General features: G+C 43.7%; 1 protein-coding gene across 2 annotated transcripts; it reads right to left on the bottom strand.

Moving 5' to 3' along the window:
• Window positions 1-645: 645 nt before the first annotated feature.
• LOC310745281 (uncharacterized protein) lies at window positions 646-14,296 on the bottom strand. Of its 2 annotated transcripts, none has more exons than XM_083577474.1 (8): window positions 14,074-14,296; window positions 8,517-8,723; window positions 6,806-7,039; window positions 5,379-5,532; window positions 4,348-4,457; window positions 3,859-3,972; window positions 1,617-1,766; window positions 646-908 (listed from the first exon to the last, which is right to left on the bottom strand). In XM_083577474.1, exons 1-8 carry the CDS (start codon window positions 14,155-14,157, stop codon window positions 774-776), a joined length of 1,188 nt encoding a protein of 395 aa, XP_083433600.1. In that variant the 5' UTR covers window positions 14,158-14,296; the 3' UTR covers window positions 646-773. The 2 variants fall into 2 exon arrangements, with proteins under 2 accessions (XP_083433600.1, XP_083433599.1); XM_083577473.1 differs by lacking the exon at window positions 14,074-14,296 and adding an exon at window positions 9,823-10,127.
• Window positions 14,297-15,851: the final 1,555 nt, after the last annotated feature.

Below are 15,851 nucleotides of genomic sequence, written 5' to 3'. Positions count from 1 at the left end.
TGGTTTTCCTTCACATCTGGATGAATACGCTATAATCCTGGTAATGCCAAAACAGTGCCAATGGGTACAATTGCACTGGCGATGCCTCCCCACAAGGTTTGGGCGCTTCCTCCACTCTTCTGCCTCAAGATGTGGCCCTTGAATCCAAAACTGTTGGCAACCCTTGTGTATGAGATAGGGTCAAGCTAACCACGTCAACAGGGTAACGTATGCACATCTTCTTATAAGTTCCTTTGCCTTATATTGTAGCCCGTCATGTAGAGAATAAGCTGACATTATGAAGGAGTGTCTCCATCCCCATCGTTCAGCCCAGATACTGAGGTCCAGTTCCGAGGGCCTTCTGGCGGTTCCCTCGCTGTGAGAAGTCAGGTTACAGGGAATTACAGAGAGGGCCTTCTTGGTAGTGGTGCCTGCCCTGTGGAATGCCCTCCCATCAGATGTCAAAGAAATAAACAACCACCTGATGTTTAGAAGACATCTGAAGGCAGACCTGTTTAGGGAAGTTTTTAATGACTGATGTTTTCATGTATTTTTAATCTTTTCTTGAAAGCCGCCCAGAGTGGCTGGGGAAACCCAGCCAGCTGGGCAGGGTATAAATAAATTATTATTATCATTATTACTATTATTATTATTAGGAAAACGCGATGCAAGCCCTGACTCCGTTTACTTTATAAAGAAGTAGATAACAACTCGAAAAACTCTTCCAAGGCAGCATTAACATTATTAGTAACAAGTGGTTTCATGCGGACTTCTTCGTTGATGTAGTGAAGCTGCTACGGTAGATTAATTGCCTGATCCTCGTTAAAATGTGGAATCTTCTTAAATTCGTCCTGCTTTTTGAAGAAAAGCTGGGCTAGTATATGGTCTGGCGTGCGGTGGAAATAGTCATCCATATCAAGGGTCTGCAGCTACAAAAAAAAAACAACCACAGCAGTATTTGAATTGGGAAAGGGAAGTTTACGCTCGTTTCACAGTAACGCACACACATTTTTCATGGCAAACTTTTTAAATTACCATCTTATGTACAATCATGTATAATACGGATGGGCAAATTTCAATTGGTTTCTCTCCATTTCTAATTTTTCCAGTCTTACATTCAGTTCTCTACATTTCCACATTGGTTTGCAAATAAATAAATAAATAAATTGTAAGTTCTCATGAAAATTCATCAGTATTTTGGTGAGAATTTCACCGAATAGTCACATCTTTGTAAGCACCTTCGCTATGCGCTTTTGCAAAGCAGTGTACCTAATATCATGTACTTTCCCATGTTATTTATTACTAATATGCATTTTTACACCTACTTTAGTATATGCACATTACTTGGCTGGAGAACTGCATTGCAAAATTCAGAAAAATTCAAATTTTGAAGAATGGATGTTTGGGTTTTTGGTGTATTGCTTCTGAAAGCACAAATTAAGCAGATTTGCCTTTAAATGTGAACTGAGTTAAATTTCTTCCCCATTGGTAATGTATGGTATTTTTTCTCTCCCCAGTCCCGCAAAACCTTTATAACGTTGATTGTGGTTCACAATAACTCACCCCACTGACTTAACAGTGGCTTAACTGTATCTAGCCCGGCAGTTTACCTAGGAAGTCAAGCACAGATTTCCTACCTGGTTCGCAGTGCTGAATGCCAAAATGAAAAGCAACTCTTCATCGCATGTGCTCTTGATGTAGTGTTGGGTTCCAACGGGGAAAAACACAACATCTCCAACGCCAATGGTGAAGTCAGTGGTGAGTGATGGTGAAACGATAATGCCCACCTGGAGAGAGAATGCACCAACAAGGAAATATACCCCAACACCCATCCAACTGAATCTGTGGTTCTCAAAGGACTTCATGAAAAATGTCACAAATCCAGGCGTCGGTAATGTCTCCCAGAGCCGAAGGTTCAGAAAAGGGAAAAATAGAATGATCCAGAAGATAGAGCAATTCCCCTATGAAAAAATGCGACCACATCTGGGGCTTTTTAGTTTCGAGAAAAGGTGAACAAGGGAGGGACGTGATAGAGGACATTATTCATGGTGTAGAGCAGACATGTCCAACTGGTCGGCCGCGATCGACAGGTAGATCCCCCATTGATAATGGTCGATCACGGGAATAAAAGAACTGTGGAATGAATGTCTCCTCCCCCTGCCCCCCTTGCTCTGTCCCTCTGGGCGGAGTTTGGCGCTATCGCTTTGCGATGTTGAATACGTTGTATGGCTTTAGCGCTGCGTGCAGTTTTCCAGGTTAGTGATTAATGTCATACCCCTGTATAGAAGCTGTTTCCCCCCAAAAAACTCAACAACTCTTGTCTCCCCCAAAAAAGCTCAACAACTGTGGTCAATCCTCAATGGCAATGGGTAGATCACTGCCAGTTTTTTTATATTGGGAGTAGATCGCGGTCTCTTGGTAGTTGGGTGGGCCTGGTGTAGAGAAAGCAGATAATTGCCATATTTTTCGCTCCATAAGAAGCACCTGACCATAAGACGCACCTAGTTTTTAGAGGGGGAATGCAAGGGGGGGGAATTCTTTAAAGGGAGCGCTGAGCAGAGCCTGTATGCATCCCAGGCTCTGCCCAGCGCTCCCTTTCACGAGCTGTGTGGAGTGTGTGTGCGTCGCTTGCAGGCTTTTCCCCGAGGAGGGAGAAGGGCAGCCCATCACTGATGAGTTGCCCTTCTCCCTCCTTGGGGAAAAGCCCCCAAGAGCTGCACACACGCTCCGCGTGGCTAATAAGAGGGAGCGCGGCTCTTGGGGGCTTTTCCGGGAGGTGGGGGAAGGGACTGAGGGGCTAAGCCAGAAGCTAGAACAGCGAGAGGGAGCGCAGCAATCCCTCTCGCTGTTCTGGCTTCTGGGATAGCTGCGCAGCCTGCATTCGCTCCATAAAACGCACACACATTTCCCCTTACTTTTTAGGAGGGAAAAAGTGTGTCTTATAAAACGAAAAATACGGTATGTTTTTCTCCCTCATATACTGTTATAAAGCTGTGTAAGGGGACAGGAGGAACCAGGAGGAGCAGCACAATGGATACAGGAGAGTGGCCTTACTCATAGGACAGGACTTGTAGACAACCTGATGTGCAAGGCTACGGAGCTCCAAGATTTCTTTCCCAACTCTGCCTTGCAGAAAACTGGAAGGAAGCAGAGCTAGGAACAGTTTGATTCTCCTAACCCAGCAACAGTCACTGGGTGACTACCTGATATTGGATTACAACTCCCATCATCCTAGTCATGTTTTCTGTGGCTGATGGGAGTTGTAGTTCACTATCTTGAAGGCACCAAGTTGGCTAACCCTGCAACCTCCTTGCCACCAGCCCAAAATGCTGGCATTTCTTCTTTGAAAATATTCATAACCTTTTTCTTTTATAGAAAAGCTTATAAACTGCTTAAGGAGAAAAAAAGTAATTGACGTACATAATAACATCACCAATAAAACATGATTAAATCATCAAAACTTTAAAAAGCAAATATACATAAAATAATCACCGATAAAACTCAGATAAAAAGCAGCAAAACTAGGGGGAAATGCATAACTAAACAGTATGCCTGGGTAGGATTGCTAAAATAAAAACAATTATGGTGTAAGAGACAGAAGATAAGGTGCAGCACAGAAGGAGAAATTAACAAAACAACACAGTGGAAATGGGATGGGAGGCTGACAAAAACAAAAGAAAACTGATTATGTATTGGAGTGTAACTGTGAAACTTGTAAAAATTTAATAAAATATAACCGGGAGGGTGAAATAAAAGTCTAAAAGAGTCCAAAACAATATTGTGAGAGTTTCTGCTTCCTGGCAATAGCTAAGCACTTGTTCCTTATCCAAGGAAAACTCAGAACAGTTTACATCGCAGTGGTTTAAGTTAAATAGCTACCTGTCCACACCCACTGATGACGTATCCCATCTCGTTGGCATTGAAATGAAAGTGAGGCTGCCGTAGACCATTGCTATAGATCCTGAGTGTCCCCAAAGTAAGAGCATCTTCCTTCTGAGAGCAAGGAGAGCAAACAAAAGCATGTGAGCATGTGAGGTTGTGCAAAATAACAACAGGGTGTCTCAAAGCATTAAAACAGGGGTTGGGAACCGGAGGCCCTGCAGACCTGTTGGACTCCAACTCCTATCATCCCTGACCACTGACCATGCTGGCTGGGGCTGATGGGAATTGGAGTCCAACAACGTTAGAAATCTCAGGTGGCTCCATGGGTCAGTGCAACTGGCTGTTAACCAGAAGGTTGGTGGTTTGAGCCCATGCAGAGACGGCTGTGGGCAGGGTTTCTGTACTGCTCCCCAAATGGAACATTTGACTCAGATCTCCATGGTCTCATCCACTATAACAGGCAGCGCTTTTTCTCTCAATACTTACTGAATGGAGAAACTCGCTGTAAATTCTTTCATTCGTACTCAAGCCTTTTCCATCTTTCACATACCGAGCAAACTGGATTATTCCCCCGGGAAAACGGAACTCAGTTGACCCTGAATGGAGGACAAACGCAGCATCCTCAACAATCAGACAAGCTTGGGAGACCTAGTTCGTGATCATCACAGAATATTTATTAGCTTACATTGCTCGCTAAGCCATCCTTGCTGTTCTGAGACATTTGCCATCACTTAGCAGCAGACCACGTGTTCTGGATATAGAAGTGCCAGACATACTTCTGTGAGGCCAAAACTCCATAGCTTAGGAAGAAAGAGAATAGACTTTCCCAGCCTTCCTCCACCCCGTCCCAAGTTCCAAGGGTGGTGGAACTACTAAGAGAGTCCTGAGTTAGGGCTGCCATTTTTCAAAAAGCGAAAACCTGGACACATAAAAATTGACATTTTGAGCTATTTTTAAGGGAAGTCAGCAAAAACAACACTGGGTTACCATACGTCCAGATTTTCCTGGACGTTTTGCCAATTTCCACCCAGACACTGCTTCTGACTGCAATATTCCGGGTATGTTTGGATGTATGATAACCCTATCTGAGTGCCAATCTTACCACCCAAGAGGGTTTCTTTAAAAAACCAAGGCTTTAAAAAGAGAATATTCGATTCCTCCATGGGCATTTAATTAGGAATAAGCTCAGCTGCTTGGTTTCGCAGACAGCAGAGTTTCTGTATCCAGCTTTGCCCATGCTCTGGAATGAACTGTGGAACCAGAAATAGATTCCGCCACTGATTTTGGGCAATCCTTCCCTGGCTGGGTCTCTGAGATTGTCTGGAAATATCTTGGGTAGCAAGTGGATGCCACCAGCTCCTTCCTGCATCAGAAGCCCAGGAGAACGTTCCTAAGGTGATGGTGGGGCTGGTCCTCTATTGCTTCTGCTCCCTTTGCTGAAGCGACCCCAACCCACATTGCTAACTGTCTGGAAACAAAGGTCCCTGTTAATGCCATCTCAGCTTTCTCTGAAGTACCTTTGAGATCAAAGAAGTACCGCCACACAAGCGGGTCTTCAGACTGCTGGTAGTTGGGATTCTGAACGAACTCTGCTAGGTTTGGAGGAAGGTTGACAGCTTGGTCTTCTGCTTGCTTCTGGAAAGACCTGATGAAGGCCACTCCACCTTGAGGCTAGAAAACATGCAGCAAACGTTGGATTTAGCTTCTCAGCAGCAGTGACTTAAAGGAGCTCCAGCTAGAGGAGTTTGTTTTTGTCACTGAAATTCTACTCAATATTGATCCAGAGTAGATTCCAATGTGTAGTTAGCAGAGTAACAACTTAAACACGTTGCAGGATTCCCAAAAACTAGATCAGAGGCAATTAATATTTCATCCAGCAGAGCTTTTCTGCCACTGAAGGCAAATGAGTATAATGGTCACAAATCCAATACATTCAGGATTGGCACTGTCTATAAAAAATCCAGTTGCAGCAGACTTAGCTTAAACTTACAATAACTTATACTAAGCATACAAAACACCATACCAGAAAGAAAGAAAGAAAAAAAGGGGTGAGACCCAGGCTCCTTCTGGCCTCACAGTCAGCATGACCTTGACAGAAAGAGATAACAGAACCAGTTTAAACCAGCTGTTCTCAGCTTCTTTGAAGGAATAACCCAAACATCACGAACCTTCTGCTTGTTTGCTTGTTTCTTTCACACAAAGAAGCTTACGGAAGCTTCTTGAATTAAGTAGAATAGGAAAGATCTCTACACATCAGATCAGTATTTTCTGCACTAAGAAATGCAAACTGACAGTTTAAGCCCTAAAAGAGATGGGAAGGGGGGTAGGAACCAAATTTTCAAGAACAAATGAAATACTTTAAAGGCTTCTTAAAAAAATAAAAACTAAAACATCCTGTGCATTAGTGGTGGGCATATTCTGCTTTATTGGTTGTTCTGAGAAGCTTCCCCAATGATGCCACATAACTGCTTTCTAGAGGGGCTGAAGCACAACAAAAAGGGGACCAAAAAAGAACACCCGACCCCAGAACAATTTGTGGTAAGAAAAGTTGCAGAATTTCAGTAGGAAATGAACTTTGCTGCTTGGAAATGAAGCGGGGAGGGGGGCTGCCCCAAAACCTCTGCAGATGCAATTTGTATGGAAAATGGAATCTTGTGTGACAACCCCAATAGCATCATAAATGCATGATTAAAAGGCTATCTGGAGGGGCCCATACCTCATGTCATAGCCCCAATTGGCTCTTAAAGCAGCTTACAAAGATTTTCACAATACAGCTGCATTCAAGTGTAGCATCAGGAACAGAAACATCTCAGGGCTTATCGACACATTTGGTTGCCTGACCTCTTTCCCCTGGGAAAACCTGTAGCTTAGTGCTGAATAGGAATGAACAGCAATCAGCCCCCCCCCCCCCCGACTAGCACTAAGGAGTTTATGTTGTACAGACCTTTAGTGACCTTGCTGCTATGTCTTCAGGTGTTAAGAAAAACGTATCATCCAGATCCAGAGTTTGAAGCTCTTCATGGGTTGTGAAGAACAGCAAGAACAGACAGTCTTCTGTACCGACGTTCTTGAGCCAATGCACCGTGTTTCGAGGGAAGAAAATGACCTGGCCCGCTGTGACGTTGTACGTGGTTACGGTATTTCCACCAGCATCAACAACCCCAATCCATGCAGTGCCCTGAAAAACAGAGGTGGAGAGAGGACTAGTCTTTGCAAATCAAGTTAAGAAGGCAGAAATCCAATGCCATCACTACAGCACTTCCATGGGCCATCACAGCAGTGCAAAGAGTGAAGCCCCAATGTTTTATTGTGTTTTATGAGTGTTGGAAGCCGCCCAGAATGGCTGGGGCAGCTATAGACTATTAAAATGTATCGATCAGTCATCTACATCAGAATTCTTGATCCAGGACACTGACGATCTATTCGCCACCCTGGAATCCTCCTCCTGTCTTCTTCCCAAAGCCGAGTTAGTGCTTTCCCCAGACTTGGGAAGGATGTGGGAAGGCTTTAGGACTCTGCCAGAGCCCTCATGCCTCCTTCACCAAATAGGTGCCTCCATACCCTGTCACTGCTGTTGACTGCATTTTATTCAGCTACGCACACCCCAGTCCCTGACTAGTGAGAGATTGCGGGGTTGCCGACACATAATAACAACAATTTTATTATTTCTATGCCACACACATCTGATTGGGTTGCCCCAGCCATACCTCAGGTTTGGTTTCCTTCAAATGAAGGTCACCGGAGATGGCAATGTCTTTGTGATGTGTGATTTTATTTACATGCCTGTACATTACAAGCTCAAGGGATGCGGGTGGCGCTGTGGGTAAAACCTCAGCGCCTAGGACTTGCCGATCGTATGGTCGGCGGTTCGAATCCCCGTGGCGGGGTGAGCTCCCATCGTTCGGTCCCAGCTCCTGCCCACCTAGCAGTTCGAAAGCACCCTTAAGTGCAAGTAGATAAATAGGTACCGCTTTATAGCGGGAAGGTAAACAGCGTTTCCGTGTGCTGTGCTGGTGCTGGCTCGCCAGAGCAGCTTCGTCACACTGGCCACGTGACCCGGAAGTGTCTCCAGACAGTGCTGGCTCCCGGCCTCTTAAGCGAGATGGGCGTGCAACCCCAGAGTCGCTCACGACTGGCCCGTACGGGCAGGGTTACCTTTACCTTTACCTTTACATTACAAGCTCACAGCACTGACAACCCAACTGATTTTGCTTTTCCCACTAGTTTTCTTGTGGGTTTCCCAAAGCCATAGCTCTGGATTCAGCGCACAGAGAGCAAGTTAAGCCTGTGTGTTTACTCCACATACAACTCACCCTGGTCTATTCTCTCTTAAACCCACCAATGATATAACCTCCAACCAGAGGGAAGGAGGCCTGTCCCGCTTCTGGAAACATCCAGTAACTTCCATGGCAACTAGTCTCCTTTACTCCATAGTCATGCAAAGAGATACTTAACAGACATGGCTTGGGCCTTTAACTTAGCAAAAAGACTCCTCTGCAGAATGCAATTTTAGAAATATAAAACCATAAATTTGGAGGGCACCCAAAGATGACATAAAAACGAAACCACCATCCTAATCCTATAGCCATCCTCAGGTTCTTTCCACTAGAAAGGGGGGGGGGTAAAAACAATTTTAAGATAACCCCAAAAAGTACCTTTAAGAGGTAGCCATGCTCATTGGCATTGAAATGCCAGTGTGGTGCACGCAGTCCTTTGCTCTTAATCCTCAAAGTTCCAAACGTCATCTTGGAGCGCTGAGCATTGATGCTTCTTCCAAACTCCATCTCTTCCTTGTTCTGGTACTCATTGGCGTTTTTCCGGAATCTCGACCACTGAATGGTACCGCCCGGGAACTCGTGCTTCTGGAAAGGGTAATACTTAGGACATCAAGCACTGCATAAAAAGTCTAATATCCAGTGAAGTTATTTGCGGCCCATTCTGCCTCCAGCTATGTACAAGAATTTGCGTGAAAGAGTGTACACTTGTTACAGGCTCAGGTACTTATGCTACGTCCCTCCACAGTCCAGGAACACATAATGTGGCTCCTTATTTCCTTATACAGTAAAATAATAATAATAATAATAATAATAATAATAATAATAATAATAATAATTTATTTCTATGCTGCCCATATGGCTGGGTTTCCCCAGTCACTCTGGGCAGCTCCCAACAGAATATTAAAAACACAATAAGACATCAAACACTAAAAACTTCTCTAAACAAGGCTGCCTTCAGATGTCTTCTAAAAGTCAGATAGTTGTTTATTTCCTTGACATCTGGTGGGAGGGTGTTCCTCAGGGTGGGCGCCACTACCGAGAAGGCCCTCTGCCTGGTTCCCTGTGACCTCACTTCTCGCAGTGAGGGAACCGCCAGAAGGCCCTCGGAGCTGGACCTCAGTAGAGCAACACTAGCCAACTTTGTGTCTTCCAGCTGCTGCTGAAATTCAAGACCCCAAAGCCTCAGCCAGCATGGACATTGGTGAGGGATGATGGGAGCTGGAGGCTACTACTTCTTGGCAACCCCATGGACAAAATAATCATTAAGGTCCTTATTCATAGAATCACAGAGTTGGAAGGGACCCCCAAGAGTCATGCAGGAATCTCAACTAAAGCATCCATGACAGATGACCATCCAACCTCTCCAATGAAGGAGAGTCCACAGCCTCTTATGTGAAATATATACCGGCTGGGCTTTTAGTGTTGTGGGCCCAAGCCTGTGGAGCACACACCCAGTTGAGATCATAACAGCACCCTCCTGGCTGAACTTCAGGCACATGACAAAAAAGACTATCCCACTCCAGCAGTTATTTGAAGGGAGTGTTCAAGTTTTGCACAGCTTTTTCGTTTTTTGTTCTCTGTGTGGCTCCTGGTTCCTTGTATGCCGCTTAGAAATACTAATGATTAAGCAGTGTATAAACGCCTTAAACAAATAAAAATAAAACAGGATATGGTCAAATTATACCTTGGTTTTAGCAAGCTGGTGGAGAAACTGGAACTTGGGGTCCACCTGGGCAGATGTTACTCTTGAAGTTCCCGGGGAAGCAGCTCTACGCTTTTCTGTGCTGGCATCGTATTTTGGTTTGAAGCCGGTGTTGGCGGTATAGACCAGAGACAAAACCAGCACCCCTAAGACAGTGGTGATGGCGCAGGCCAAGAGGCAGACCAGAAAGATGTTGAGCAGGGACCAGCGGCTCTTTTTCTCCCCCGATAAACAAAGAAACAAAGAGGAATAATTAGTAGCCATTTTTATAGAACTGGCAAAACAGAACATTGCCTCTCCAGGCCTGTGTAAGCTGATAAAACACTGTAACTTCACAATGCAGAAAGTCTGTAGCTCAATAGTAGAGCAACTAGCTTGCATGCAGAAGACCCCAGATTCAATTCCTAGCTTCTCCAGGTGGGGCCGAAATTGGATCATGAAGGTGGCATGTAGGCTTCTCCAGGGCAGCAAAAATGTTGACTATCAATTCTGAAAATTCTCAGTGCTAGGGACATAGATGACCTCCTTGGTCATTCAGTTTTGAGATGAGGCCATTCGGTGAAGCTCTAAAGACGTGACTCGCATCTTGGAGTTGTCAGAAACAATCACAGATAGGTAGCCGTGTTGGTCTGCCATAGTCAAAACAAAGAATTTTTTTTCCTTCCAGTAGCACCTTAAAGACCAACTAAGTTAGTTCTTGGTATGAGCTTTCGTGTGCATGCACACTTCTTCAGATACCTGTATCTGAAGAAGTGTGCATGCACACGAAAGCTCATACCAAGAACTAACTTAGTTGGTCTTTAAGGTGCTACTGGAAGGAAAAAAATTTCTTTGCAGAAACAATCACTTTGGCTATGAACTATTAGCTGTTACTGGTCGCTTCATAAGGTTCTCAACACATGGCGTGCCTGGCTGCTACGTATCTTGTAATTCTTGGAGCTATTTCCCACACGGTTCAGCACAATCTGAGGTTTCCCACTGAGTGTACGTACAAACAGCAGGGACTTGCCTCCAATCCCGTTTTTCTGGTGGTTGTCAGTGGGGAAGGGGTGGGGGAGTATGTTTGTGTAAATGTGTAAAGAGTAGGGATTATATGTGTGTGCATGAAGGGATTATCTGTCTAGTGCAATACACAGAACATCCGACTCCCCGTCAGTTCTAAAAGCAACTATTACAGAGACTACGTATGTCGTGGTCTCTAAAGGCCCTCCTCCTCCATTTTTTAAAAAAGTCATTTCCGTGCGCTGCTCTGGTTCGCCAGAAGTGGCTTAGTCATGCTGGCCACATGACCCAGAAGCCGTATGCCGGCTCCCTCGGCCAATAAAGCGAGATGAGCGCCGCAACCCCAGTGTTGGCCACAACTGGACCTAATGGTCAGTGGTCCCTTTACCTTTACCTAATCCTGGGAAATGGTAGGGTTTGTGCTATGACAAAGAGTAAGGGAGCTCCTGAGCTGGGGGGGACCTCCCATAATACCCCATCATTTTCCATTTTCATCTGAGCTTAGTATCTTATCACACGCATACATGATCAGTTTATGCCTATCTTAGAACAGGTTGCACTAGGGTTGCCACCTTTTTTGTAGCTAAGAACCTGTACCTTTACTAGCTACCTGACTGGTAGAAATTCAGCTTTCCTCTCTCACTGCATTTCCATGCAAGTAAAAGCCTCATCAGTTGAACTTTAGGTTGTTATTTCAGCTCTGGCTATTTTCAAAGCAGAATAGCTCCACTAGGGGAAAAAGCAATTGATAACTTCAGAAGTGACCAAGCTTCTTAATATTGTCATTGTAGCAACAGGCAGTTTTTGCCTTTGATTACTGCAGTGCTGAAAGGTTCTGGGTTTTTTTTAGAAGTTTGTGGAGAATAATTTGCTGGTTTTGATCTGCTCAGCCAGGAAAACTTCCTCTTTCAACTATTCTTCCCTTACTTCTGCTTACAAAAAGTTGTCCTAACCAAAGTTGCTTAAGCTATCCGGGAAAATGCCTGAGGAAGTTAACAAATCAATATTAGTTAATTCATAATTGTGCAGTAGTTTTGCACAGAGCACCCTGGTTACCTTGGGGAAGTCACTATTATTCAGAACAACATAACGCAGACACAATTATCACTGCCATATTTAAAAACCAAGTTCAGAAGTACTTGTCCTTTTTGTCACATTCCAGCATGAGAAAGACAGATTCAAGGATGGGGCTATGCAGAAACGGATGAGCTCAGTTCTTGATGCCTCTCTGGGGCACAGAAAATGTAATGTGGCCTAACCTGACCCCACACAGAGACCTACAGTAACTGGAGGCATGGCAAATATTGATCCTAACCATATCCTTAACAGAACCTGGAAAGTTATCTCTTTAAAAAAAAGTTCTCATTTTTAAGGTGTTGTTATTTTATCACTTGTTGTTTTCTGCCCCAGGCTCCTTTGGGAGGAGAGTTGAGATATAAATTAATAAATAAGTAGTTCAAGTCCTGTCAGGGGAAAAGCGGGATATAAATATGAAATAATAATCATTAAATGGTGAATTGCTTAATTATTTTTTCCAACGATCATGATATTTAAGCTTAAAGGTCTGAAGACTCTAGGGCAGAGGTTTTCAAGGTTTTTGAGTCCACGGCTCCCTTAACCAACTACAATATTTCTGTGGCACCTCTGTGGGCCTGTTTTGTCACCCCTTGCCTGCAGAGCTAGCAGCCTCTCACCCTTTTTGAAACACCCTCCCTTGTGGAGTGTTCCTTCAGCCTCCTCTCCTCTCCCCTCTTCCTTGGGAGTCCTCCGGGCAGCTGCTGCTGCCGTCCCTGGTCTGAGCTGCCGCCCTCCCCACCCCAAACAGAGGTGCCTCCCAGGGGCACCATTCGACTGCAGAGCTCATAGCCAGGGCTGCTACAATAAGCGGATGTGCAATCCTTTGGGAGGCAGAGATGTGAGAGGGCATCAGAGGAGGGAAGAAAGGAAAGAGGGACAGAAGACAGTGTTGCCTGCTGCACCACTGGCTGAAACCCACTACTCTAAGGGTTAAAAAAATGTAAGAGAATGAACTTGAAGAACTTGAAATAATTCAAAGTTCTACCCCAAAACAAACTTCTCATTCCATTCACCCAACAATTATGGGAACTACTTGCAGGTGTAGCTCAGAGATTTTTGAACTAATTCAGTGAAGTTTGTTGAACCAAACTAGTTCATTCCAAGCACTGGTCTTTAATTTCTATCCTTTCCCCACTTTGAAATAACTAGCAGCCATTTACAAAATGGACATTTCACTTCTTGTGGACAGATAAGACAAGTGTACACATAGTACACTGAAGAAAGCTATAAATCTCCTTGCAATTCTTTATTTACCCTGAATGATCAGTAGTGGAGAAAGAGATTAAAGGATAAAAACACCACTTCTTTTGCTCTCAGCAGTCAACCTGACATATCCCCCCAATGTTCCTCCTTCTGCATGTACCAAATTTGTACCAGATCATATGACCAGGCTTTTCTTGTTTCTGCACCCAAAGATAGCAACCCTCCAGAATGGTCTGACTTGGGATAAGACTGCTTCCTTTGTTCATATAAGACTGTCCATTCTGACAATGCTGAAAAGACAGAGAGAGAACATGGATTCTGTTTCTTCTGCTTGCCTCAGAGGCTACAACACAGTGAGAACCCCAAACCAAGTTGTTGGACGCCAACTACCATCAGGAGAGCCAGCCTGAAACAAAGAACAAGATGGCGCTCCCCCATTCCATGAACAGAAGCCAACTGGATTTGCACGTCATCCCCAGACAGCAAGGTCAAAAACCAGAGATGATGAGTTGGCATCCAGTATTATCCTGCGAGCCACAGGTTCTCCACCTATGGCTGCCAACATCAACCTTTTGGTGGGTGGTAGAAACTTCCAAGTGCTGCCTACAGATTAGACTGCACATAGAAAAATTTCTACCATTGGATTACTCTTGCTGGGCCTGATGAGCTCATTTTAAAAAACAAAAATCTCCTACTCTGTGTTTTTAACTCAGCTGTTGCTGGTTTTTTTAAAAAAACAAAACATTTTTTATTAGCGGATTTTTAAAAATGCAGTTCAAGTCCTAGGCAACCTGCTAATACTTACTTGTTTATAGCTAGAGGTGCTGGATGAAGCATGGAAGCACATTCTCAAGATTTTCTATACATTTTCTGTACATTTTGTAACAAGTTTCCAGATCTGAGCATATAGCTTCAGATCAGCTCTCTCGTTATTTCACAACAGCAACTTACTGGGTGTTCTTGTTTTTTCCTCTCCATTTTGACTGAGGGACTTGGAGGTGTTTCTTCATGCAGTTCAAATCCTGAGTTATCCATTTCAAGTGAGCGAAGTAGAATTTTGCATGCACCAAAAGTGAAATCCGAAGTTACCTTGGATTTGTGGCCTGAACTTCAGTAGCAGAAGCAAGCATCTGTTTTCCTTAGGATATACACACGGTAATGGACAACTTGAGGAACAGGTTGCAATTCAGGATATCCCCTTTCTTAAACCAAACTTTCTTTACCAGGAAGGCTGTCACCATGACTAATGTACTTCTAATTTCAGTCATAACAGTATTCAGTTCCTCAGCATCATATGAACCAAGCAATGTAATATGCCAATGAGAAACAACAGGCTTCTTGGAAATCAAGGCATTAAATTAAGTTTTTTATCTAGGCAACTGATAATAGAATCAGAGTTGGAAGGAATGCTGGGGATCATCAAGTCCAACCCCCTAACAAGTAGGAATATGCACCTGCCCTTTACGGGGATCGAACCTGCAACCTTGGCTGATGTTCAGTCACCTGAATCAGTTCTTAGGACCTACTTATGAAGTCTATGGTCCTGATAAATCATGAGCCTAATTTGTGCTGTCAACTAACAGTGTGTGTATATAGTCAAAACAAAAAAAAATTTTTTTTTCCTTCCAGTAGCACCTTAAAGACCAACTAAGTTAGTTCTTGGTATGAGCTTTCGTGTGCATGCACACTTCTTCAGATACTGGTATCTGAAGAAGTGTGCATGCACACGAAAGCTCATACCAAGAACTAACTTAGTTGGTCTTTAAGGTGCTACTGGAAGGAAAAAAAATTTTTTGTTTTGACTATGGCAGACCAACACGGCTACCAGTGTGTGTATATGTATATGTGTGTATATATATATATATATATATATATATATATATATATGCAAGAGTTGAGAGCGAGCCTGTTTAATTTGTGTGATTTCAGGTACTATTCTATTTATTCATCTAATAAAATATATACAACACTTGACAACAACAGCAACCACCCTCAAAGTGGTTTACAAAAAGATGAGAACAAGAAAATATTGGGGGGAGAAAATAGGATACTTTAAAACTTACAAAAATTTAAGATACTAAAGCAGGTTAAAATTCACATCACCATTTCTAAGCTTCTGGTTTATTTAATTTGAATGTGTGTGTCTGTAGACCAAAAACACACACACACACACACAAAAACACACAATGCATGTCCAAAGTTAGGAACTGGTTTGTTCCAGTTACTCACTTTCAAATCCATTTCTTCCTTCTGGTTTACATCATAGCTAATGCAACTTGACTGACGCTCATGAATCCCCATTTCATGTTAATGGGGCAAAGGGTGTTTCCTATGATTACCACAGGAGGGGGTCCATGCTACTGGTGTGGTCCATTTTGGTCACATTGAAGGAAACACCCCTGGGGATGTCCACACATTGATGTTGAAACCTACACTAACAAAACCAGCATGTGACCAGCAGCAGGAATGTGGGCTGAGCACAAGATCCTGATTCCTGAGCACATGGGCACGCTTGCTGAAATCAAGCTTATCTTGATTCTGGCGTTAGCCTAACTGGACATGTAGCTTTTGTAAAATTGCATGCTCTATCAAAACAATGAAGATAATGGTAGTATGCTAACTGAACTGAGTAACTATCTTTTAGCCAATCAACTGAAAATTATTTCACTTGATTGACAGCCCTAATTTAAAGTGAGATGGATGGGAAAGTACATGTACAGGATGGGGGG

This window comes from Podarcis filfolensis (assembly GCF_964270895.1).
Source record: "Podarcis filfolensis genome assembly, chromosome: 11".
NCBI classification, from domain to species: domain Eukaryota; kingdom Metazoa; phylum Chordata; class Lepidosauria; order Squamata; family Lacertidae; genus Podarcis; species Podarcis filfolensis.
This window is presented reverse-complemented; position numbering and strand designations above follow the sequence as displayed.